At 35.4% G+C, this 27,433-nt stretch overlaps 4 protein-coding genes across 5 annotated transcripts; 1 reads left to right on the top strand and 3 right to left on the bottom strand.

Moving 5' to 3' along the window:
* Nucleotides 1-5,119: 5,119 nt before the first annotated feature.
* On the bottom strand, nucleotides 5,120-6,445 carry LOC109152230 (salutaridinol 7-O-acetyltransferase-like). The gene has a single exon (XM_019299818.1). It carries the CDS (start codon nucleotides 6,443-6,445, stop codon nucleotides 5,120-5,122), a length of 1,326 nt encoding a protein of 441 aa, XP_019155363.1.
* Nucleotides 6,446-13,498: 7,053 nt separating this feature from the next.
* On the bottom strand, nucleotides 13,499-16,438 carry LOC109152318 (vinorine synthase-like). Of its 2 annotated transcripts, none has more exons than XM_019299936.1 (4): nucleotides 15,958-16,438; nucleotides 14,992-15,354; nucleotides 13,690-14,283; nucleotides 13,499-13,631 (listed from the first exon to the last, which is right to left on the bottom strand). In XM_019299936.1, the coding sequence occupies exons 1-3, from the start codon at nucleotides 16,375-16,377 to the stop codon at nucleotides 13,723-13,725; spliced, it is 1,344 nt and encodes a 447-aa protein (XP_019155481.1). In that variant the 5' UTR covers nucleotides 16,378-16,438; the 3' UTR covers nucleotides 13,499-13,631; nucleotides 13,690-13,722. The 2 variants fall into 2 exon arrangements, with proteins under 2 accessions (XP_019155481.1, XP_019155480.1); XM_019299935.1 differs by having other exon boundaries at nucleotides 13,499-13,625.
* A 1,706-nt stretch (nucleotides 16,439-18,144) lies between these two features.
* On the bottom strand, nucleotides 18,145-20,550 carry LOC109152316 (vinorine synthase-like). Its single transcript, XM_019299934.1, has 2 exons — nucleotides 19,663-20,550; nucleotides 18,145-18,758 (listed from the first exon to the last, which is right to left on the bottom strand). Exons 1-2 carry the CDS (start codon nucleotides 20,508-20,510, stop codon nucleotides 18,248-18,250), a joined length of 1,359 nt encoding a protein of 452 aa, XP_019155479.1. The 5' UTR covers nucleotides 20,511-20,550; the 3' UTR covers nucleotides 18,145-18,247.
* A 4,619-nt stretch (nucleotides 20,551-25,169) lies between these two features.
* Nucleotides 25,170-27,237, top strand: LOC109152324 (ERI1 exoribonuclease 2-like). Its single transcript, XM_019299944.1, has one exon. The coding sequence runs from the start codon at nucleotides 25,272-25,274 to the stop codon at nucleotides 26,211-26,213; it is 942 nt and encodes a 313-aa protein (XP_019155489.1). The 5' UTR covers nucleotides 25,170-25,271; the 3' UTR covers nucleotides 26,214-27,237.
* Nucleotides 27,238-27,433: the final 196 nt, after the last annotated feature.

Here is a 27,433-nt window from a genome sequence, read left to right as displayed (position 1 = left end):
ACCCAATATGCTAAATCCACCATTGACAAATCCTATTAGATTAGATCCAGACCCATAGTGAATGGAATTGGAATCCAATTCCGCTCTAATTCACTCCATGAACACTCCTAAATAGAAGTATTATAAAGTAGATTAGTCCCGAGCTATAGATTAATAGGTTCTCAATCTTCCCCCTATTTCTCCCTCTCTCCCTTCTCTCTCATCTTTTCTTTCTTTTCTCCCCTTCATTGTCATCCCGAAACCAATAGGTGTTTAAAATGGTGCATGTTTAACCCATGGTTGCAGTAGGCGCTAGTCGGGCGCCAGGGCAGCGGCCTGGCTAGGCGGAATATAGGTTAGACGCTAGGCGGCCAAGTCGGCCGAGTTAGGCGCTAGGCGGACGCCTAGGCGGCCGGTCACCTAGGGCGAAAATCGGCACGGTTTAGCTAGGGACGCCTAGCGCCTAGATCGATTTTTGCAACAATGATTTAACCTATTAGTTTAAGGCAGCTGTAAGTAAATTGACTACTAATAAGGTTTAAGACTTGGCTTTTGTAAAGCGTGTATGCCATATAAAAAAGCCCAAAGTAAGTGTACAATTGTGAAGGCTCAACTTATCCATATTAGTCTCAGCTCATAGTAATTTATGAGAATACTGAATGTCATATGAAAAAAAAAGTTTTATTATATATACTCGTAAATCTTACTTTCTCAAATTTATTTCCTGATGTGTAGGCTAGTGTTTTGATAGGTTATTTTCTACATGTGAGTCCCTCTAAAAGTGTCTATATCAATATTTTAAGTGTGAGAGTAAAAGTTAAGAGTACCAAATATGAAATGGAAGTACATATTTTCCAAAAAAAAAAAGTATTGATACAAGACCCTATAAGAAAATCATTTTTTTTTTATCAGCATACCAAATTTCTTTGTATGGTTTGAATTTGACACGATGTTGGGCAAAACTTGTCTAAATTCTTATGCCAACGGTTGGTTATATGGGCCGCTAGTCTAAGCTTGTTAGATATCAGATGCAACGCAAAGCTTCTTCATCGACCCAATTGTTTATTCACTTATTTTAATATTCAAATATATTTTTTCTTGATACCAACGTCTAACTGTCAAGATCAAACTTAAAACTTATCATCATGTCGTATGTAGCTTACCTTTATGAGTTCTACTAATTATTTAATCCTAAATTTTACTCCTTCACTTTTATTCCATGATATGACAAACAATGATAAAATATTTTTATCATGTGAATTCCAAAAAAGTGTCTGCATTAGAAATTTATGAGAGGGAATAAAAATTTTGATAATAAAAAATGAATGTCCATGTAGTATTTTCCAACCCTTGTACTTGATCCTGGCCCAAGTGTCGGCGAACACGGTGGGGGAGGAGCCATCGCCTATGGCGTGAGATATGATCAACCCGATCGACATTCCGCCGCAGCTAAATCGATTCACCTAAAAAATCATCGTTCCGATTAGGCCGAAGTATTATGGACGAATTATACTAGTAATAATTGAAAAATTGTTTATTATTTGAAAATGATGACCTGAACCACCAGAACTCTTCCGTTGGGGTTGGGCTCGAATGCCCCAGTAATGACATATATTTAAGGAATCAAAATATTTTTTACCCTAAAGTGATTCAATACAAAGCTCGACAAAGTTTTTGCACCTTAATAACAAACACTGTTGTAAAAATAGGCCTAGGCGCGCGTAGGTGCTAGACGCCCCTAAACTGTTCCGCTTTCACTATTAGGTGCCCAAAATTCGGTCGAGCGCCTAGGCGGTTAGATCGGCCGAAATGGGTCAAAATTCGCCAATTCGGCCGAAATCGGTCAAAGTCGGCCGAGTTTGGAGAATTAGGTTGATTGATTTCTGGATTTTGATTAATCGGAATATAAAAATGATCTTTTTCTTGTTTATCAATTGGATCAATTAATTGGTCATTATTAGTCCCAATTGGAGTCTTTTGATTACTGTTGGGATTGATCTCTTCATCTTCCTCTTATTCTTTATCAATTGCATAAAATATTTCATCCTTATTAGTACCAATTGTAGTCTTTTGATTACTGCTGTGATTGATCTCTTCCTCTTCTTCTTTATCAATTGGATAAATTAATTGAAAATTATTAGTCCCAATTCGAGTCTTTGATTACTGCTGAGGTTTACGGTCGATTTCATCCGATTTTGACGGATTTCGTCCATTGTCGTCTGGACCAGCTGTCCGTAAACCAGTTCAATACTTTGAATCTTTGAATAATTGAAGTATTTGAGTATTTTTTATTTTTTAATATTCTTTTGATGTTATGACTTATGAATTATCATTATTTCTTTTATTTGGATGTGTTATTTCATTAAAACAGTCTCAATAAAATTATTAAACTGCAAGTCTATCACTAATTTTTTTGACGCCCCCTAGCTCTGCTAGACCTTAGATGCTGCCCAAGCACCCGACTAGCGTCTAACGCCTATTGCAATCATGATAACAATGAACCACTCCACTATGTATAATATATTTTCATGGCTGTCGTACAGCGAGAGTCGTTGCCAACTGCCAAGTGAATAATTGCATACGGTCTAAGAGGGGAAGGAAGACAGGTACTTATTATATTACTGTTTGTCTGTTTGGATGCGTGGCGAACTTCTATTTAATATTATTATTATTATTGTCTTACGGAGTAGTTTTATGCACATGCTTGTATTTTGTTTTTAAACTTTTATTATCTAGATGATCATTTTTGTTCTTAATTTTTTAGTAATTGTTATTTTTGTTTTTAATTGTTGGACAACACCTTCTACGTACTATGCTTCTTTTTTCACTCTATAACGTTTTAATTTGTTGTAACTCTCTACATTTGCACCACAAGTAATAAAAATATTGTAAAAGAAGAAGAAGCTAAGAATATATATATATATATATATATATATATATATATATATATATATATATATATATATATATAGGGAAGGGATCATGTGCATTTGTTGCTTCCCGTGCGGATCGGATGTGCGGTGGATTAATGTGCGTGAGGTTTATACTTAATGTGCGTGAGATTTGTACTCAATGTGCCTGAGATTTGTACTTAATGTGCGTCATGTTAATATGCGTGAGTTTTGTACTTAATGTGCCTGAATATTGTGTTTAATGTGTGTGAGATTTATGCTTAATGTGCGTGCGTATTTCAGAATTACGAGCTCAGAAGGAAGCAGAACAGAAACGCACGCGCATTAACGCCCAAGCTTCTTGTTACTTCTTTCTTCAATTTGGCCATGGATTCTGGATTATCAGCTACCTTCAGTGCAGTTGAATGTTTATATAAATGACGCACGCACAGTAAAATTTGCACAGCAGCTAAGTGTGGATTTCTGGTGTATTATTCCCATAATTTTTAACCGCCATAGCTCGCCCCCGCATCATCATCGATAATCAGGGAGGGGGCAAATGGCTACTGGGGATGGGGAAGAAGCTGACATCAATATTTTCTGCTGCATTTTACACATTCACGCACATTAAGTACAAATCTCAGGCACATTAAGCACAACACTCACGCACATTGAATACAAATCTCACGCACATTAATCCATCGCACATCCGCATGGGAAGCATTCACCGCACGGGAACCTTTTCTATATATATATATATATATATATATATATATATATATATATATATAGAAGCTAAGTGTCAATTCTTACTATTTGTATGTACATATGTGACATCAAATTTATGATTTTGAGTTAATCGGAAACTCTGTATGTGCATATTATTTGATTAGTTACCGTACGCGCATAGCACGAATAATCTAATGCTCAATGTGTATTGTTGGTTTTAGGAATTTTAAGAAACATATAGAGGTCCAACACAACCAGTAAGTTGGTGGATTCACCAAAAAAGTATAAAGAAAAATGAATAATTTGTGTTGCTAGAAAGTAGAATATAAGAAATATATATATAGGAAGAGAATAAGATATGATGATTTTTACGTGGAAGTCGAAAGGAAAATCACGGGCCTTTTTAGGCACTGCCAAACCTAAATTCACTATTTTGTTGTGTGATTGTTTGTACATGTTTGTGTAGTTATGTTGTACATTGAGATAGAGCTTTTGTTGAGAGAGGAATGGAGTCTTCTTCATGTGAATGAATATGAAGTCTTCTTGTTGAGAGGAAGAGTGATATGGGAAGAGCCCTTCCATGTGTGAGGATGAATAATGTGTGTCTTCTAGTGTGTAAGAATGAAACAGATGAGTCCCCTCTTCACTCTTTTCATAGCCTTTTTATAGTATTAACATAGAGATTATGACCGTTGGGTAATTAGTAGGCTATTGATGGGTGGTAAATGGAGTAAAAAATAGGTGTTTATTCATGAAGTGATACAATAATGGCTTTGTTGTGTTGCCTTGCAAAATTATGGTGTATCTGGAGACGAAGGAATGAGCTAGTATGGAGTGCTAAACCCGGCCTGGAGCATTGATCGTCTGAGAATGGAGGCAGTACATCTCGCTTCCAACTAGCAGGGGCTATCAACTTTGGTCCTCTTCGTTGTCTTAATGATGTTCGATCACTTAGCATAGGCTATGACTATTAAGGAAGCGTTATCGTGAGGCTTTGATAAGATTATGGTGTTCTCGGACTGTCAAACGGTGTGTAATCTCATCAACAGAAACTTACGGAATTTATCTTATGCAGTGTGATTGAGAATTGCAAAGATTTTTGAAAGCACTTTAATGTGGTATCATTTAAGTTTACTCTGAGATCAGTGAATAAGTTTACTCTAAGATAAGTGAATAATCAAACAACAACCAAATCCGAAATACAAAGATCGAGTCCCAACACCAAAAACAGACGAAGTACTAGTAGCCTATGCAAGCATGTACATGAGCTACATGATTGGCTAACTTCCTACATGGTGGACAACAAAGTCACTAATATCCATAGCAATTGATCAACATTGCTTAATAATAGTACCTACATAGAAAAAATCACGACATAAAAGAATTCAAAATAGAACACAGATTCAAGCAATCAGATTCCACGACTACAGAATTAATGTCGCGTGCCTTTAGCCAGATAAGAGCTTCCTAACCACCCTGGTTTCCGCAAATGACCAGTTACGTTGTTTAATTCATTGTATTCAAAGCTTTGGTTTAGGAAAGGCAGAAACATAGGCAAGAAAGTGGCGGTCTTGCGTTAATGTGTGCATAACTTGCTTAGGCAATTTCATCCACACTTCTACTGCTCCATTAATGGCGTCTAAGAAAAGCACCCATGAATTATCGAGCATATTGACCACCAGTCTTGGCTTCCCCCACCCAAAATCAACTTCGTAATACGCCATTCTACACAGACTGCTTGTGTACAACGTTGAACTATCTCTGTTGCGCACCAATTCATAACCTCTGGCAATCACCGCACGCAACCACCCGCCTTCGCCGTACACCTTCCTGGCCTCTCCGTCCTTCACAGCTCGAAAAGCATCGCGAATCCTTTGCACCAATTCAACGGCGGTAACGACGGTGCCGCCATCTTTCGCCTCCTGGCAGAGAACGATGGCTTCGTCGACCAAGGTCCCTAGACAGTTTGGCGGCAGCGGCGGCTCCATCCTTCTCCGCAAGTTCACCATGCAGGATAACGTGGCAGTTTGAGTTGGAGTTGCGTTTATCACAGCAGCCCATACTAACGCCGTTAACGCCTCCACGCGAGACGGCCGTTGAACTGAGCCGCCGGTAATCGTTAAATCTTGTCTGAGTTGAGCTATGGCGTTGGCAGGAATGACGAACCTTTTAACAATCATGTCTTTCTCTTCCTGCTCGATTCCCTCTGCCCCCATCTTCATTAATTGTTCAATGGCAGAAGTATCCGTCAAGGGAGGGAATAAGATGCTAGAGTGATCGGAAACGAATCCACTTCCATTATTCGCAGCACAGCCGCGGTTGAAGGATGCCCAGATTTCCATGAATTTGGCAAGGGCGGAAGCATCGGCAATGGCGTGTGAAACGAAAAACCCAATAGCTATTCCCCCGCAGCTAAACCGGTTCACCTGAACTGCTACCAGTGCCTTTCCTACCGGTTGGGGCTCGTAAACCTTTGCACTAGGAATCAGCTGCTTAATCTTCTCCATTTCAGGATTTTCCAGTAAACAAGACATGTTTTCAGCAACATCGGCCACAATAAACTCCACGCCTTCGTCGTCACATTCAATTGTTACCTTGTCCTCCTTCACCCTCCCCGCCAGCGGGTACATTAGAGACAGGGTTTTGGAGAGTGATTTCTTCAGCTCATCAATGGTTTTGGTGTGATGACAAGCTCCTGAAATGGTGGGGGAGTCGTAGAAGAAGACGAATGGAGTCATGAGGTTGAGATGTAGTTGATCCAAAAAAGAGAGTTTGTAATTCTTGAGAGTTTGAGGAGTGGGAGAAGATGGCCTCCCTATTTCTTTGCTCCGAACTTCAACTTTCATGGTTATCTGAAGCTACAAGCTAGAAGAAGTTGATCTTAACAATTAAGCAAGAAGAAGCTCTACCACTATGGCTTTTATAATTATATTGATATTGATCGAGTGTGTGTATATATATATATATATATATATATATATATATATACTGCATACACACACACACTACATAATACTATATTTATAATACACTACAGCTATACTACACTACACATTAATTTATATATATATACACACACACACTACACAGTACCATATTTATAATACACGTACGCTACAAAGTACACAGTACTATATAGTACTATATTTATAATACACTACAGCTATACTACACTACACATTAATTTATATATATATACACACACACTACACAGTACCATATTTATAATACACGTACGCTACAAAGTACACAGTACTATATAGTACTATATTTATAATACACTACAGCTATACTACACTACACATTAATTTATATATATACACACACACTACACAGTACCATATTTATAATACACGTACGCTACAAAGTACACAGTACTATATAGTACTATATTTATAATACACTACAGCTATACTACACTACACATTAATTTATATATATATACACACACACTACACAGTACCATATTTATAATACACGTACGCTACAAAGTACACAGTACTATATATATATATATATATATATATATATATATATATATATATATATATATATATATATATATATATATATATATATATATATTAGATTTTTTTTTTACGCGCATTGCGCGATTGGGATAATACCCAATGTTTATTATTATTATTATTATTATTATTATTATTATTATTATTATTATTATTATTAGGTCATGTGACATGCTAATCTAAAGTGTTATTCTTTTCAAATATATTTTTGCAACAGTTGATATAATTTTCTGGTCAAATCTGCTAATATAGTCCGCTAACTACTGATTGTCAAACAAGGACATTGCGAGGTAGTTTTTCATTTCAATTTGTTGTGTGATTTGAATACTCTCTTTGTCAACAAATCTCTCAAATAGTTAATATGATTGGCTTAATTATATTTTTTAAAATTTTTTCATTGTATTAATAAAATACTTGGTAAATAAATATATATAGCATTATTTTGTATTATAACTTTGATATTTAAAAAAAAAAACACTGCACAAAAAAAAAATAATAGACAATGTAGTGAATATAATCAATTGATGAATTTGAATGTAAATAATATTTTTTTTACATTGGAGAAAAAGTAAAGACAATATAACTAATGAAATTATTATTTTTAATTAATTTATTGATAATGAATAAATTTTTTTGAATAAAGACATTGTAAGGACAATGTAGTGAATATAATCAATTGATGAATTTGAATGTAAAGAATTTTTATATTGGAGAAAAATAAAGAAAATATAACTAATGAAATTATTTCTCTTATTTAATTTAATGATAATGAATAATTTTTTTTGAATAAAAACATTGTAGACACATAATTCTAAATTAAAGAAATGCATATGTATTATTTTTTTGTTGTAGCTACTAAATTATTATTTAATTTAATAAAATTAAAATAGAGTACTAAGTATGCCAACTTTGATTGAGATGAGGTTCGAACCTAAGACCTTTTTTGTTGAAATCAATGAGTAAGTTAACAGTTGACTAATAGAAATTAACGAAAAATATAATATTTAACGGAAAAGTTAACGAAAAATTATAAAATTAAGGATAAATTATTAAATCTCAAAGAAAAATTAAAATATAATCAATCTGAGTCATTCATTTGATTTAAAAAATCAATCTGAGCCATTCATTTGATTAACAAATTTGACCGCCATTTTTTCTACCCATTATAGGCCTAACTCTCTTGGGCTCTTATTAGTATAGTATAGTATAGTATAGTATAGTATATAGGGTGAGGTTCAAGTGAGGATGACATCCCACATGAGGACTGTGGTCAAATAAGTACCGTTAGATTGTGAATTTAGATGGCTGAGATTGCACCAAGGGATACATAAATTAAATAAACGCCTACTGTGGTCAAATAAGTACCGTTAAAAAAAAAAAGAAAAAAAAGAAAAAAAAAGGCAATGATGATCGGATACCCCATCAAGAATTCTACCTTACCTTAATTACTCACCCTAAAAAAATGCATAATATCCCAAACCAATAAAAACTATGAAAGGTAAAAAAAATAAAAAAGACTAAAGTACCCAAACAGAGTTGCGTTTAAAAACAAAATAAATAAATAACAAAAAAGCATAACCACACATTAACACAATATCTATGGCTAGGATTAATCCACAATCCTCATGGGAGAAAGTGACCTCATTTGATCCTTAATATATATATATATATATATATATATATATATATATCATCCAGAATAATATCCCAACAAGCCTTATAAAAGGCCCCCGAGAAACCATCCGGTCCTGCCGCGCTCGTAGAGTTCATCTGCATTCTGCATTACCACCGCCTTTACCTCATCCACTTCTGGCACTGCTGTCAACAAGTCATTATCCTCGTCTGTAACCAGCCGTGGAACACATTCCAATCTGGCCAAATCAAATCCCCCAATACTATATTTATAATACACTACACAGTAATTTATATATATATATATATATATATATATATATATATATATATATATATATATATATATATATTATCAATATTGCAAAAATTCTACCTAAGCACCGATTAATCGGGCGCCTAGGCGCTAGACGCTGGTCGGCCGCCTAGCGTATCACCATAATCGGTGGTCTAGGCGCCTGGCCGACTAGGCCTCCTAGGCACCGACTAGGCCGCCTAGGCACCAACTAGGTTGCCTAGTTGGCCAATTAACTATTGTTCTATTCTTTTTTAAATGAGTTATTTTAGTCAAAACGACATAATTTTTTGCGAAATAATTCTAAATTGTTAAAACTCTAGATTTTTTAAGGTTAATATTTAATATTTTACTATTAACTATTAAAGTATTAAATAGTTATTAATTATCATGTCTTAAAAAATTAAACAAATTTTTTAAAAATAAAAAATACATGGGCGCCTAGGCGCCGATTAATCGCGGCTAGCTAGGCGTTATGCGCTCTCCGAGCGCCCGATGGGCGCCTACCGATTTTTTCAACCATGATATATATATATATATATATATATATATATATATATATATATATATATATATATATATCAAAAGAGTGCTATTCACAGAAGGATTTTATCAAAAGTATCAAACAATTAAAATTTTGAAGTATTCAATTCTTTTCATTTTCCTACTCATTTTCTAGAAAATGAACCAAACACACAAAGACAGTTTTCTCTTGTGTAGGCAAACACCGAAAAGGAAAATATTTTTCAAAAAATGACTTATTTTCTAGAAAACACTTTCTAAAAGTCATTTTCCTGCTTTCCAAACGGAGCCTAAGAGCAAACACATTGGAAGTTTTTTCATGATTTTTTTTTTTTGAAAAACAAAGGAATATCGATATATTAAACACGGAGTAAATATGAGAAATACAAGGAGGCCGGTGCGGAAGACACCCACGTTCCCAGAACAGACTCAGAATCAGTTGCCCTTCCAAGAGCATGAGCCACATGATTCGCTGACCTACGGAATCAGTTGCCCTTCCAAGAGCATGAGCCACATGATTCGCTGACCTACAAATATGACGAACAGTAATGTTCCCAATATCCCTAACAATATCACGACATTACTTAACAACTGCACCAACATAAGAGCATGACAAAAATTTAAATAGTCTGATTTTAAAAAAATATTATCAAGACTAAGGTCCTTGAGCCATTTAATTGCTTCTTTTACCGCCATCGTCTTCACTAGATAAAGGTCTTGTCCACAAGTTAATTTACAACCCAAAGCCGCAACAAAGTGGCCAGGGTGGTCTCGGATTACAGCCCCATAGCCCGCATCATCCGCAAATATTGCCGCATCCACATTGCACTTAAGATGGTTGGTGGTAGGAGGTGTCCAGCAATTGGCAGAACTGGTACGTAGAGACACAAAAGCACTGCCATAAAATTCTTTCGAATTTGCTCTCCACACATTCACTTGCTGCTTCAAGCCTGAAGCGTTTGGTTGGAGGGAGGGAATTACGTGAGAAAGGAATTGCAATTTCATGAGAGATAAATTACTGGGAATAAAGTGAGAATTTAAATTCCTGGTTTACACGAATAAAATTACTAAAAATTTCAATTCCAATGTTTGGTATACATAAGAATTGAAGGGGAATAAGTAGTATAAATTGTTGTTGTCAGACATCAATTTTAGGTTAGAAAAGGGGATGAGTAATTTTGTCTCATCATTATTTTTTTTTCTTCCTAAAATCCATGAAATTAAAATCTCAAGGGGCATGAGATTTTAATTCCATGAAAATGAGAGAATTGCAATTCCGTGGAATTGCAATTCCTTCCAACCAAACTAAGGGTGTGTTTGGTTGACAGGTTGTGCTCACAGGAATGTATATGAAAGTGATTTTTATTGTTTGGTTGATAGATTTTTAGAACACTACTATGAGTTTCGAATACCCTATTAATTGAAAAACCCATACTCAAATAATATAAGGGTTTGATTCCTTTATTTATTCTCAAGCACTACTATTAGTAATCATTCACATTCCACCACCCTACTACCAAACATGCTAAATACTTTCATCAAACCCATTATGATGGACAATTTTAAATAATCCTCGCAAGTGCACGAGCCATTGTAGCAATAGCGTGCAAAGGCAAGGGTCGATCCCACGAATTGTACGATGCAATTTAATAACTTGAAATTTAATTAACTAATTAAACGATTTGAAGGTTCAAAGCTAATTAAGAATCAAATGCAAAATAATTAAAATCATGAAGCTAAAAACGAATGAATAATTGAATCAGAACCTAAAACGGTGAACGAGTAAATTACCTCGAACAAAAATATTAAATAAGCAATTAAATTAAAAAGGTCTAAGAATTCATTTTAAAGTCAATAACTACTAAAATCATAATTAAAATCAATAATTAAAATCAAACTAATGATAACATAAACAAAAAAATCAAAATAATAATAACAGAAGCAAGCCACGTGACAAAAACTTCCAAAACACAAAGTAAATTAAGAAATAAAAAGAATGAAAGATATTGAGGGATTGCTGACCGTATAGAACTGTGAATACCAAAGAAATATCTAAACAAATTGGAATTCTATGTTGACAAACTAGAATGCTTTGTTACACACCGAAACAAATTATCAACGCCCAGATTGCCGCAGAATTGAGACGAAGCTGCCAATCGAACGGAATTTTGGTGCGAAAGAAATCTGCTATGCCGGAATTTCGAAACTACCGCCACTGAACGGAAATCATTGCCGCCGCCTCCGGAATTCGTCCGGAGTTAATTGATGATCTTGATTCTCAAATTTTCTTCTATTTATAACCCCTAAATCCAACAGTTTTTGCTTGAGCTCCAACTGATCAACCGGATCGCCAGAAGAATCCATCTGCGGAATGCTGGCTCTGATTTGCTGCGCCTTTCTTATTCCTCGCCAATTAACCGAAAGAATTAAAAAGATTGTTTATTTGATGGCCCTAAAATAACCGGCTAACAACAATTTTATTAACTCAAATAATAATAATAATAATAATAATAATAATAATAATAATAATAATAATAAACTTATTAGAGATCATATATAACTAATCTACATTTATTAAACTCCTGTTGAACGTGTTTACTAAAATTGTTAATATTATCATTAAATTAGGACCAAAGAATTACTGGACTAACAGAATTCAAATAATAAACAAATATAACAAAAACAACCCCAAAAATTAACAATATTAATAAAAACTACTTAATAACAATAATAAATAAAAATGGGAAAAAATTAATAAATTATTACAAGTTAACTATAAAAAGATTATTAAAAATAACAACAAAAATAATGTTTATCAAATTTCCCCACACTTATTTATTTGTTTGTCCTCAAGCAAAAAGCCTTATTACAAAGAAAAGAAAATAAATTAAAAACAAAATCAAACATTAAACTGAGCTTTACCTAAATAGCCTTTCAAATTTATTGCCAACAATGCAAAGTTAGTGCCAACTCAAAGAATGTATAAAACATTTGACTAGAAATTAAAAACTTTAACAACTAACATAAATATAAAACATGTGCTCGTGTGCTGACACCCCCTTATATGAATTATACAAAAACTCAATAGAAAAATATGAAAATTTCACCAAATTCAGAAATATTCTATCACAATGCAGGTGCAAAACATGAAGGAAATCAGGATCAAGGCATTTATTAAAATTGAAATGCAATTGCTCATCTCTTCCAAAGTTCACTCATTATTTTTCTATTTTGACTTTTTTCAAAGAGAACTTCCCCAAAAACCTCGCCATTTTACGACAGACTTGTTTGGGTTTTCAATTTTGTGTGTACTCATAAACCAGACCACGAGACTTATTTATTTATTTATGGTACATGTGTATAGGTGGCTGATTCAGCGGAGTAGAATCTCTGAATTATTGTAAAATAAATAACTAAATAAACAAACACTCTCATTTATTTTTAAATATTCTTTAAATCTTTTTTTTTTTTACCTCACTTATGCCACAAATAACAATCAAAGTTAAGCATGATTAGAGAATTCACCTCAAATTCAATTACACTGAAGATAGGATTACAGAGTATATCGTAGAACTAATCTCTAACTGATCCTAACTAATAGAGAGCTAAGTACCACCACTAATCTATGACTATACATTATAAGAATAATAAATATAAAATACTAGACATGCTAACAAGCATAAAAGATTATAAATCAAGAACCTTGCAATCATTTTCTTGCATTTTTTTAAAAAACGAATTTAGGTTAAGGTTTTTTTTTTTCATTTAATTAATTTATAACTAGATGTATATATTGCCTTTATTCAAAAACAAAATTCATTATAAAAATAAAACAAAAAAACATGAGAAGTTGTGGATTCGAACCTCAATAGAGGCGACATTAACTCTTTGTACAAATACTAAGACTCCGCCCTCTAAACTTCCACTCAACATTTATTTAGATTTGAATTTCCGTTGCCTCTTTTCCAAAAAAAAAAAAAAAAAAAAAAATCATTTATTATTCAAAAGAAATTAAATAAAGATTAAACTTGAACATTAAGGCATAGATAGATCATGGGCATAGTATATGGCGCAAAACCATACATAGTAATACAATGGTCATCTTTGGATTGGGCTCTATAGTCATCGTCTTCTTCAACCATTCAATTCATAGCTTTGATTTAGAAAAACCAGCAGAAACAAACTCAACAAACTGTGGGTTTTTCATGACTATGTTCATAAGCTCCTCTGGCAATCCCATCCACAGATCAACTCCCCCAAATCTCCCCTCCATAAAAACCACCGAATCTTTCATCACCTGCGCATTCACCGCCCATCTGGGCTTCCCCCACCCGAAATCCGCCGCGTAAACCTGCATCCCCAGCAGGCTGCTGGTGTAAAGGCAGTACATGTTCTTCTTGGACCCTTCGTGCTTGATGATTTCGCTCATTATGGGCAGCGCGGTGTGCAGGAATCCCCCTTTGCCGTATCGCCTCCTCGCAGCTTCGTCGTTGACGCCCCGGATTGCGTCGCGGAATTTCAGCGCCAGGGCGTGGCGGCTGGGGTTTCCTTCCGTGGGTTGGTTCCAATGGACTGTGGCGCCGTAGGTGTTGTTTCCCAGACAGTTTTCCGGGAACGGCGGCTCCATCCTGTTCCGCAGGTTGAGGATGCTGGTTAAGACGTGGAGGTTTATACGTCCCTTGTGTCTTTTTTGATTTGCGGCGATCACCTGTAACCACATAATCCACATTAGGGGTGTAAACGAATCTAGCTCTCGTTAATGGCTCAGTCAAAGCTCAAAAGCTCGAGCGAGCTCATTTTATATTAAGCTGAGCTCGAGCTCAAATGTTTTAAGCTTGTAGCTTTGTTTTAGGCGTGTGGCTTTTTGAATCAGTCGCGAGCCGTATATATATATATATATATATATATATATATATATATATATAGTTGTGCGATTCGCGAGCTGCTCAATTAAAGTTCGGTTCAAATTTGATCAACTTTGAGCTCGAACCGGCTCATTTCATAACCGAGTCGACCTCGAGCTTCAAATTTCTAGCTCGATTGAGTTCGATCTCGGCTCGACTCATTTACACTCATAATCCACATAAATACTCCAATTATAAGGATAAAATTGTCATTTTTCATTACTTTTTTCTTAAACTTCATGGGGAAGAAAATTTTAAATGACAATTTTATCCGGATTGATTCTGTAGTTATGTAACCAAAAGTGAAAAAAAAAAAAACTCAATTTTATCCTAATTAATTCTGTGCTCAGATAACATGTAATTACACCTCTCTCATATGGGAGGTCATGAGATTGAACCTAAGTGAATACCTTCATTAGGTTATGTTTGAACAGCAATCTAATAGGGTCAGCAGCATTAAAAAAAAAAAAAAAAAAACCTAAATAATAGTAATAAGGAAAGTGTTATATCACCGCGTCCCATACGACCGCTATAAGAGCTTCTGCGCGGGAGGGGCGGTAATGAGAGATGAGACGTAATTGCTCCCTGAGTTGATCTATGGCGGAGGCGGGAATGTAGAATCTTCGCACCACGTATTTCTCTTGAGACTCTGCAGCCCCTCTGGCCACCCTGGCGAATTGATCAAGATCAGCGGTGTTCTTCACCGGCGGGAAGATTTTAGATGCGTCGAAGATGAACCCGCCGTCGTCCACGACGGCGCAACCGCGGTTGATCCTGGCCCAAGTGTTGGCGAACACGCTGATGGAGGCGCCATCGCCTATGGCGTGAGACATGATCAACCCGACCGATATTCCGCCGCAGCTAAACCGATTCACCTGAAAAATCATCGTTCCGATTAGGCCGATGTATTATGGACGGATTATACTAGTAATAATTGAAAAATTGTATGATAGATTGTGGGAGTTACACTACCAAACACTGATACTCTAAGTTATTGAGTCAATGTGATCTACTCTTATCTCTACTATCATGTCAAATTGGGATGTAGGGATGGTGGGCTATGAAAATTTTACTTTTGTGGGTAATAATTGAAAACTTAAAATGTGTTGATGATTTAGTAATCATCATTACCAATGACTAGGACAATAATTATTGCGTTAGTAATAATTGAAAAATTGTCAACACAGTTGATTCTTAAGTGATAGATTATAGGTAATGACACATAATGATCTAGTCCTGATAATTACAATATGGGAATGTTTCTTGTAAGCACCAGAATCCTCTTGTCAAATAACTAAGAGTCGTTCATGATTTACTTCCTCACTATCCTGTTGAGTAGGGTGTAAAAATCCTAATTGGGCCATGGAAATTTTGCCTTTTTGGGCAATAATTTAGTAAGCATTACCAGTGATTAGGACAATAATTACTAATGTAGTAATGAATATGCAAATATATTGTTTATTATTTGAAAATATGACCTGAATGACCAGAACTCTTCCGTCGGGGTTGGGCTCGAACGCCCCAGTAAAAGGATTACAGGGAACCATCTCTCTGATCATCTCAAAATCAGGATTTTCCAGGAAAGAACTCAGGCTCTCTGCAACATCACCTTCAATAAACTCGACGCCTTGGTCGTTGCATTCGATTGATGATCGGTCCTCCTTGATCCTTCCGGCCAGCGGGTACATGAGCGAAAGCGTCTGGGAGAGAGATTTCTTGAGCTCGTCAACGACGCCATTGTAGTCTCTTGAGCTACCTGGGGAGTCGTAGAAGCGGACGTAGGGGATCTTGACGTTCACAGAGAGCTGATCCACAATGGAGAAGTTGTAAGTTCTGAGACTTTGAGGAGTTGGAGAAGATGGCTTGATTATATCTCTTCTGCGAACTTCAATTTTCATGGTTATTTGATGGAGTAAGTTTATCAATGATATAATAGTTTTACTCTTTTGTGTTGGCTTGGCAACTTATATTATGGCTGTTATATAGCCTGCCAAAGTGTAAGAGTGACAAGTTTGTTTTCAACTATGTTTGGTTTTTTCTTTTTTCTTTTTCTATACTTTACCCGCCACCAATGATTTAGTGATATGAAGTGACTCTTCTAAAGGGAGATCATGAACTTTGGGACGGTATTGACTCTTAATACTACATTGCAACAGAGTCAACACTTTTTGAAGTTTACACCAAATAAACTAATACGTACATACTATATGATTTAGTAGTTGAAATTTCAACGGTTTTTATTTAAAAAATAGAATGAACACTTAAACAAATCGTATAGCATTATGCACCAAATGTATGTTTATTTTTTTGTTTTTCATTTTTGGTACAACGCACCAAATATATATATTATAGCAGGACTAAGTTAGGCTCATTATTATATATTGCTCCAGTGGTTGAATTGGTTTGGTAAGCGGAAAAATATGAAACTTTTATTTGATGGGTTTCGGTAGTACTATTGTTGATTGATCATTAGTGTTGGGCTTCAATTCAGAGAGCCAAATCTACTATATATCATCCCATCCAAACGGGGCGTTGATTGATATGCAAGTATAAGCAAATAAAGTTATATCTTTGCTACTAACTATAATTTTTGGCATAATAATAAACGCTTGACAGTTAATTTAAAGAATGCTAATTTTATTTAGTTTTTTTTTTATTTGTTTGTTTGATTAACACAATTCACGTAATAAGAATATATATTTTCATGTCCCGTGTCACATTCTCCCGTAATAATTTTTTTTAGGTCACACTTGTGTAAGATCGCCTCAAAGATCCTTATTCATGCAATGGGTCGGGTTGGATCAGATCAACATGTAAAAGTTATACTTATATGCTCAAATGTAATACTAATCAAGAATAAAGTCTTTGTTTATTTTTTTTAATCGGTAAACTATTGATAAAAAGTGACCGGAATGGCGCCTTCTCCAACTAAGAAGGCAACCAGACCGCCGCCCTCTCCAACTAGAGAAGGCGACCAAGCGACCACCTTCTCCGTTGGGGTGGATTTTTATTTTTTTTTAACTCCGGTAATGAGGAGTGGTATATTGTGGTCAACAATTGTTAATAGTAGTCAACATCGGATAGTTTACTATTAACTTATTAGTTACTCCTAATTTTGATAAGTTCAAGTGTTTAATTACACTTTTTTTTTAAAGTTTAGAGGCTTAATTGCAGTTTCATATAAAGTTTAAGGGTGTATTTGACCCATTTCTCCAAAAGTTTTGATGATTATTTAGTCTTGGCCTATTATTCACTATAAGTTTTGAGTGGCCAAGATTTGTTAGGTAGTATATATGTTATCATAATCCTTTGGTTTTTACTATTTAAATGAAGGTATTTGAGTTCTGATAACAAAAAACGTAGTTGTGGTATTCTATAAAGTTTAGGAATAAGGGTCAAATAGGTCATTGAATCGCACACTATAATGTAATTAGACCAATGGACTCAAAAAAGCTATAATTAAGTCCTAAACTAATCTATTTCAAACAATTTATTCAATTTGCATGTTTTCTGTCTTTCTAACAGGTCACCCAATTTAAAATAATTTTTAAAAAAATAATTAAAATAAATTAAAATTATGTATTAAAAAAAAAAAAAAAAAAAAAAAAAAAAAAAAAACTCGTCCCGGAAGGGGACGAAGAAGGGATCTTATTTCTTCAGCCATATAGTACATACTGAATCAATCACGCACGGGTTTGGCCATCCATTCTCACATTCAAATGAGTTATACATAATAATTATCATTATTTCTGGAAGAGCCTATTGGATTCATAGGCTTGATTTAGGAAAGCCAGAAACATAGCCAAGAAAGTGGTGGTTTTGCATTAACGCCTGCATAACCTCCTTGGGCAATCCCATCCAAAGTTCTATTCCTCCATTAATGGTGTCCATGAAAGCTGCGGAATCCTTCAACACATTCACCACCCGTATTGGCCTCCCCCACCCGAAATCAGCTTCGAAAAACGGAAGCCCACACAAACTAGATGTGTACAAACAGTAGGAAGAATCTTTCTTTGAATTACTGTCTCCCTTGCGCACTATTTCACCGCCGCCTCCGGCCAACGCCGCCCGCAACAACCCTCCTTCGCCGTACATCTTCCTCGCCACTCCGTCGTTCACAGCTCGGAGAGAATCGCGTATTCTCTGCACCAATTGAACGGCGGTTGCGCTCCCTTCCTTCTCCTCCCATTCAACGGTGGCTCCGTGGACCAAGTTGCCGATGCAGTTCGGCGGCAGCGGCGGCTCCATCCTGCTCCTCAAATTCACCATGCAGGATAACCTTTATAGAATATGGAAATTAAATAAATATATTAGTTGTATTATACTCCATATCACCGTTATCTAGGGATGACAATTCTACTTGCACCCAAAGGGTTATCCGCATTTCCGCCCTAATGAGTAATAAAACCCGCATAATTTGGATAATAAGTGCGGGTATGGGGGAAAAGTTTTAAACCCGCGCGGGTATGGGGACGGGTGCGGGGAGAGGTATCCCCGCCCCGCCCCGCCCTCGCATATATATATATATATATATATATATATATATATATATATATATATATTTATTTATTTATTTATTTATTGTGTTATTATACTTATGTCAATGTCAATATCAAACTAGTGTTGAAGTCTATAATTTGTACTAAGTCGAGGATTTGAAGCACTAATATAATTCATGAAGTTTTGGACATTAAACTTAAAGTATTATATAGATTTTTGGGTAGTAAGGGAAGGTCCTAGCTCACTAATATTACAACTTCTAATTATTTTTTGGTGCTCGTGTTTAAGATTTTAAACACAAATGTTGAAGTTGGAATCAAATGTAATATTCAAGTTGGTAGTTATTTGGTGAAGACTTTGATACATTAATATTATAAATTGTAGTAATAAAATTTTTATTAGATGTAAGTTTCATATTATTAATGAGACTAAGGTTACATGCAAAATTCTTATGGGTATTCCCCGCACCTGCAAAATTCCCACAGGAGCGAGTATGGAAAGGAATTTTATTACCCATGTGAGTGCGGGTGCAGGTATGGGGAGTGGGGTGGGATTGCATGGTCGGGGGCTGGTACGGAGATATATCCCGGCCCCCACCCCGCCCCATTGCGATCCCTAAGGCGTTATCCAAAATTATAGATGTATATGAGTCTCAAAGGCAAATCAATAAATTTCTTACAAACCTGTGAGAGTTCACAGTTGGGCTTGCGGCTTTTATCACCGCCGACCATACTAACGCCGTCAACGCCTCAGTGCGCGACGGGCGTAGAAGAGCGCCGGTGTTGGTGTCCTTCACCGTTAATTGTTCACGGAGTTGAGATATCGCGTTGGCGGTAAAGACGAACATTCTAACCGTGTATTTCTCCGGCGGCTGGGCGGCCGATTCCTCCGCCGCGTTTCTCGCTAACTGTTCAATGCCGGAAGTATCCGTCAAAGGCGGGAAGATTCTAGACTGGTCGGAAACGAATCCGCTAATTCCGTTGACGGCGGCGCAGCCGCGGTTGATGGTCGCCCAAGTTTTGAAGAGCGTGGCGACGGTTAAACCGTCGGCAACGGCGTGGGAAACGAACGCCGCCATAGCCATTCCCCCACACCTAAACCGATTCACCTGAATCATTAACAGTACCTTTCCTTCCGGTCTGGGCTCATACGACGCCGTACGAGGAATCAGCTCTCTGAAGGCCGCCATTTCAGGATTGTCGAGCAAACACGACAGGTTTTCAGCAACATCGGCGACGATAAACTCGACGCCGGCGTCGTTACATTCGATTGTCACCTTGTCCTCCTTCATCCTCCCCGCCAACGGGTACATTAGAGACAGGGTTTTGGAGAGCGATTTCTTGAGCTCATCAATGGTAGGATTATTAGAAGGTCCTGATGAACTGGGGGAGTTGTAGAAGAAGACGAATGGAACCCTGAAGTTGAGAGCTGTTTGATCCACAAGAGAGAGTTTGTAGTTCTTGAGGCGGCTTTCTTGCGTTGGAGAAGACGATGGCCTGATTATTTCTTTGCTCCGAACTTCAACTTTCATGGCGATCCGATTCAAGAAATTTCTCTTAACAATTGAGAGATAAGATTATATTTTGCTTGAAGAAGCTCCACTATTGTGGCTTTTATAATTGATGGATAATGGTATTTGTTCTGGAGATAAACTAAGTGGTCATCATTGGATATTTGCAATCTAAAAATGCAACTCACCTCTCCTAAATTACCTTTCTAAATTTTCTTCCATTTATTTTGATAAATAAAGGGTTGAAGGTGGTTGAAAAATAAATGATTAAGTAACGATTTAGTTTTATAAATATTGGGCAAATTTAGAAGTGTGTAATAATTATAAAATGGAAAATATTATATACTTTAATTTTTTATTTCTAATATCTACTCTCATCTTAAATTCTTGATGTGAATATTTTTATAGGGATCCATAATGAAAATAGTCTATTCTTATTTTTCACATAGGAAGTAAAAGTAAGGGAGTATTTTTTTTTTTTTTTTGAATGCAAAAGTAAGGGAGTATAATTTGAGAATATATTAAAACTTTTATAAAAGTTACTTATGATTTTTTTTTTCTAAAATAAAGATGAACCATGATGATTGGCTATGGTGAATTTTCTATCAAAACAAGCATATAGTATGGTAAGACTCTTATGGGACGGTTATACCATGGACTAGGGTCCACCTTATAAATTGTGTATCTTTAGTATTCGTGTTATGAATTTCTAGAATATAAATTCTGTTTCTAAGTCAAAACACATAATAATTGTAGAAGGAAATTTGTGAATATTGTATATTCGTAGTATACAAATTATAAAATTTTAAAAGGTAAATTATAAACATTTGGACCGAGTTCACCTTACAAAATAGATTTGGGTCCACAGAATAATTTGTCAACTCTTACTAATTTAGGCTTTTTGAGTAATTGAGGGCAAATTATGCTGTGCATCCGTATGCACCATGCATGGTGCATACGGATGCAAAAACGACGTCGTTTTAATAAAACGCGCGTCTCCCCTTAAAAAAAAAAAATCAGGTTCGATTCCCAGCAACAACATATGAACTAAAATTCCATAATCGATGAACTATAATTCCATAATCGATGAACTATAATTCCATAATCTAATCTATGAACTAAAAATTCCAGAATGAATGAACTAAAATTCCATAATCTATAAACTAAAATTTCAGAATCGATGAACTACAATTCCATAATCGATGAACTATAATTCCATAATCAATGAACTATAATTCCATAATCTATGAACTAAAATTCCAGAATGAATGAACAATATAATGTTATTGCTGGGAATCAAACCTGAATTTTTTTTAAAAGGGAGACGCACATTTTTTTAATAAAACGACGTTATTTTGGCATCCGTATGCACCATTCATGCATGGTGCATACGGATGCACAGCATAACTATCCGTAATTGAGATAAACAGGACTGTTCGATAATCTGATTTGGCCAACCCAACAGGCCCAATTTCCGTATCCGACTACTTTTTTTTTTTTTTTTGACACAAGAGACTGATTTTATTTATTTACTTATTCTAACTATAATTTTTCAATTTTATCATGCAAATTCGTTGATTTCGGGCTACAATTAACCTTCCCATCTATGACATATATTTAAGGAATCAAAATGTTTTTTAGACTTAAGTGATTCATTACAAAGCTAGACAATGTTTTTGCACCTTAATAACAAAGAACCACTCCACTATGTATAATATATTTTCATGGCTGTCGCCTGTCGCAAGGACAAAACATGGTCACCAGCCAGCGAGAGTACGTTGCCAACTGCCAAGTGAATAATTGCATACGGTCTAATATAATTAAGAGGGCCGGGGAAGGTAAGGAAGACATGTACGCATATATATAATTTTTTTGTCTTAGTTTGTGCAGGGACGGAGCCAGAATTATGTGATGTGGGGGGTCAATCACGATTCAAGAGTGAACAATTAAATATATTAATATTCATTTAATATATACTAAAATAGATTATTACATTACAAATGTACTAAAATTTAGAATGTCTCTCTTGCATATCACGAAAATCATATATAATTGATCATCCATCTTGTTGAGATGTTTTTTTTGGTGAGAATTTTATTTTTTTGGTGAGAATCTTGTTGAGATGTTGAATCTTCATAATTCTTTCTTTTTAAAAAAAGTATCAAATTTTTTTGTGTCTTTTTCATTATAGCTCAATCTTTCTATATTCACAATTAATCATACTGTTAGTATTTTGGTAAGTCAATTAAACATTTAAACTAACCAAGTCAATTGAACATTTAAAATAATGAGTAATGATATAAAAATATAATATAACATAATTAACAGTTCAATCTTCCTATATTCACTATTAATCATAATGTTAATATTTTAGTAAGTCAATTAAACATTTAAATTAACCAAATCAATTAAACATTTAAAATAATGAGTAATGACATAAAAATATAATATAACATAATTAACATAATATGCAACAAGATATAATTTTCCATAATCTATCAAATCTGATCTTCTAAAATCAAGAATATATTAGTGCATATAATATTCTTAAATCTTAATTAGTTAATTAAATTAAACTTAATTCCCTATGTGACTAATGACTATGTGTTTCTCGATCAACCTCTACTAGTTTTTTGTTAGCAAGAAAACTAAAAGCATAAACTTAAAAAAATAAATGTTAAATATTTATGGAAGTTAATAATAATACAAATTTACAAAGTAATTATTCAAAGCTTTAAAGAAAAATGAAAAATTATCAAAATAATTGTTGAAGGAGAATGGAGGATTGAAGAAGATGAAAACCTACAGCCCTGCAGGAGTGAAAACTTGTTTCGGGAAGAATAAAATATGTAAAAATTTGTATGGGGTTTCAACTAAAAAAAAAGAAAATATTTATTGCCTTTTCCTATAAAAAAAAAAAAAAAAAAAAAAAAAGAAGTATGCATTACCTTTATTGGAACTTGGGATTTGGGAGACTTGGAAGCCGGCAAGGGCAAATGTTTTGGGGAGGGGGGCAAAAATTATATATATTATAATACTAAAAAAAAAAAATTGGTGAGGGGGGCCAGACCCCCTGCATCCATAACATACCTCCATCCCTGTGTATGTGCGCGCGCGCGAATTCTTACTATTTGTGTGTTAATTGAAAACTCTGTATATGCTTAATATTTGACTTTCTAATGTCCAATGTATATTTTTAAATTAGTCTTTCAAAATTTATCCAAGTATCATTTGGTATTCTATTGTATATAAATGCAAGATTATCAAATTTTTTATAAAATTAAATATTTCAAGAGATGCATAACTATGACCTATTACAAAAATGTTCGATGCACCATTTTAGAAGGAAGCGCCCTCAGCTCACTGGATAGTACCCTAAGCATAATTTCTGCAACACAAACCTATTAATTGACGTGATCCATGCTTTCTCTTGTTGCCACTTCCGTTAGAAATTAATTCTTGAATTGATCTTGTGTCTTGACGTGCTTCACTGCAATTTTAAATCCTCATTCACCAAAAAGACAGTGATAATTAACATAGTTTCTCATCTGTGTTGAATATATATTATTGTAAATTAGGTACCATTTAATTAATGCCCAATGTATGATTCTAATTAATTGACCAAAGTCCATGTTAAATTTTATATTATTTTTTTTAAAACAACCATCAAAGTGAACTATTATTGCGAAATCAAAAAATAGCGATGGATGGTATACTAGGGCCGGGCCCCATGGATCGGCCAAGAAATCAACTGGATCAATGAAGTTCAAGAAGAAGATGCACAATAGTGACAACACAAAGCAACCGGTTGTTATATAGTTGACCATGGTCCATAGTGCTATGTGGACCATGCTTGTCAAATGAAATTGTATTAGAATTAAAATGATATTTTGGTGTTTATCAAATGAAACTAGTGTGTGTGAAAAATGAAACTAAAAAAAGAATTCATTCAACAATGTATTGTCAAATGAAATTGTAGTATAATTAAAATGATACTTTAATGTTGTTAAAATGAAATTAGTGTGTGTGGAAAATGAAACTAATATTCAAAACCATACAATACAATAATATATATTGTCAAATGAACATGGAGTGTAATTAAAACAATACTTTAGTATTATTATAATTAAACTAGTGTGTGAAAAATGAAACAACAAAATAGAGCTCAAACAATAATGTATATTGGCAAATGAAATTGTAGTAGAATTGAAATGATACTTTGGTATTGCTATAATGAAACTGAAAAACATTGCAATATTTTCAAATGAAATTAAAGTGTAGTTAGAATATAGAGTTAATTAAAGTGGCCTTCTATTTAACAAAAGTTCAACGATTTTGTTAATAGAAGACCAAAATTGGTCATGTTACAATGATAATAGGACCAAAATGGGTATTCTAATAAAAAGAAAATTAAAAGGGGACTGTCACCTATAAATCTAGGACCAAAATGGAATTAACTCTTATAATATACTTACTTTATGAATCAGAATACTACATGAACCATGGTCCACAACAAAATTTTCCCAAAGTAACTTAGGAGTTTACTAGAGATTGGGCTTACTATTCCTAATGTAATAAGAATTAGCTAGGGCTTATTATTATTAACAATGACTAGGATTTCTATTCCTTACTCTAGGTCAAAATATATATAAATAGACCCTGAGAAAGAGGGCAAACAATTTCCATTATTCACAAACGATATTCATCAACACAAAATACCTAGGGTTTGTAGGTGTGCGAATTGAAAGAGGGCTGGGAGATTTGCTGCAATTGCTCGCGGATATGAACTACATACAACACAACACCATGATCGCATCAGAGCATAAAGATACTACGCAGGTGAACTGTGAGGCACCACCGATAAGATTCCTCCAGAACACGGGATATCCTCAACATTTGCATTACAACGGGGCGGCGATCAAAAACTTTCAACCAGTTGGGGATAATGAAGAATCTCCAGAAAAACCCTTTCAACACCATGCGTCTGGCTCAAATAATATGCGAATGGGCAGAGTGAATGGTTTCGAAGCCCAGTTTTATCCTTATTACTCAGTGGACAGCCGGTTCCATTATCCCCCATTCAATACAATCCCTCATCATCAGCGTTACCCTTCCGGATTCCAATTCCAGGATTTTCAGTATTTTGTTGTCATAGACTTTGAAGCTACCTGCGACAAGGGAAAGAAGCCTCACCCCCAAGAAATTATTGAGTTCCCATCTGTGATCGTGAATAGCATGACTGGCCATCTCGAATCCTCCTATTTCCAGACCTATGTGCGCCCAACATGCAATCGGATTCTCAGTGATTTTTGCAAGGATTTGACTGGCATCCAGCAAACTCAGGTGGATCGAGGGGTTACTTTGAGTGAAGCTCTCCTTATGCACGACGAATGGCTGGAGAAGAAAGGGATAAAGAATTCCAATTTTGCAGTGGTTACGTGGGGGAATTGGGATTGTAGAGTTATGCTGGAATCAGAATGCCGGTATAAGAAGATCCCAAAGCCATCATATTTCAACAGATGGATCAACTTAAAGGTTGCTTTCCACGAGGCTTTTGGAGCTGGAGTGAGGAGCAATGATCTGAAAGAGGCTGTCCAGCACGCTGGCTTGGGCTGGCAGGGTCGAGCTCACTGTGGTCTGGATGATGCCAAAAACACTGCCCGTCTACTTGCTTTATTCATGCGCAGTGGTATTAAGCTTTCGATTACAGATTATCTAAATTAATTTCTTTAAATAGCTGCTCTACATGTATTGATTATGCTATAGCTTGGTGGATTATCTACTCTGATTAAATAGTTGCTGTAAATGTGAACAGCAGAAATGAGGCCCTGTGAATCTGTTGGCAGATCTGCCATCTGTGTATTGCAGAAATGAAGCCTGTGCTTAGACCTTTTTAGCTTCGATATGTTTATTTGACTTGCAGGTGCCTTATCACATAATGGTATGCTTCAGCTTGGTAGTAGCCAAATGGTGCTCATTTGGGGCAGAACCATCCAAAACTGGGAAGGGTGTAGAGGTAGGGGGGGTTTTGGGAGCATGCTTGTGTGTTTAGTGATAGCCTCATAGCCTAATGTATCTATCCTCTGAGGTGAGAGTGTCCCTGGCCCCAACCACTTGGGTGGAATGGGGGGATTTTGAAAAGGGATCTATGGCTTTGGAAAGGAAAAGACATAGAATAAAGAAAAAAAAAAGAAGAAAAAGGTGTGTTAGGGGTGAGTTGTGAAAAAAGGAAAGAGGGTGTTTGAGTACCATTGCTTAAGGCTAGGAGCAAAAGGGTTCTCTTGATAAAACATAGTACGCTATGCAAGTGAACTTTCCTATGTCTTAAGGGTAGGGTGGTGTAAGGAAAACCATCGCTCTCATCACATGCTTCCCAAGCCTGGTAGGTGGTGTGTTGGTGGGATGGTCTGAGGGAGGCCATTGCTCAGTTTACCGGTCGTGAAGACCCCCCGGACTAAAATACAGAGCTCTGTACCGGAGGGGTTGGCTTGTAGACTGAGGGTGGTGTGTAGAAGTGGTTGGCCTTGGACATCGGTCTCACCTTTTGGAGGATGCAAGGTTGTGTTGGTTCTTACCTTTTTGGCTTGTTTGCTTGGAGAATGGTTTGTGAGTGTTAGAGTGTCCCTTTTTTTTGGCCGGATGGTAATGCCCTTGTGGGCACTTGGTTGGTTTATATGCACGGCTGATGTGCATCATTTTGTCATAAGGCATTTGTGCCTTTTTACATAGTGTAGCTTAGGGCTTTATTTCGATTAAGTTGCCACTTTTGTATTGATGTGCATCCTTCAATACACTCACTTTTTGATTATGAAATAAATGAATGTTATATCTGATATTATACAAGCTAGATTATGTTGCTAGAAGCTCAATCACTATATGGCTAGCTTTTATAATTGATGGCTTTATTATTTTATTGCTTGCATGCTTTACGTGGTTATTTGATT

This window comes from Ipomoea nil, unplaced genomic scaffold (genome assembly GCF_001879475.1).
Source record: "Ipomoea nil cultivar Tokyo-kokei standard unplaced genomic scaffold, Asagao_1.1 scaffold2403, whole genome shotgun sequence".
Taxonomy (NCBI): domain Eukaryota; kingdom Viridiplantae; phylum Streptophyta; class Magnoliopsida; order Solanales; family Convolvulaceae; genus Ipomoea; species Ipomoea nil.
This window is presented reverse-complemented; position numbering and strand designations above follow the sequence as displayed.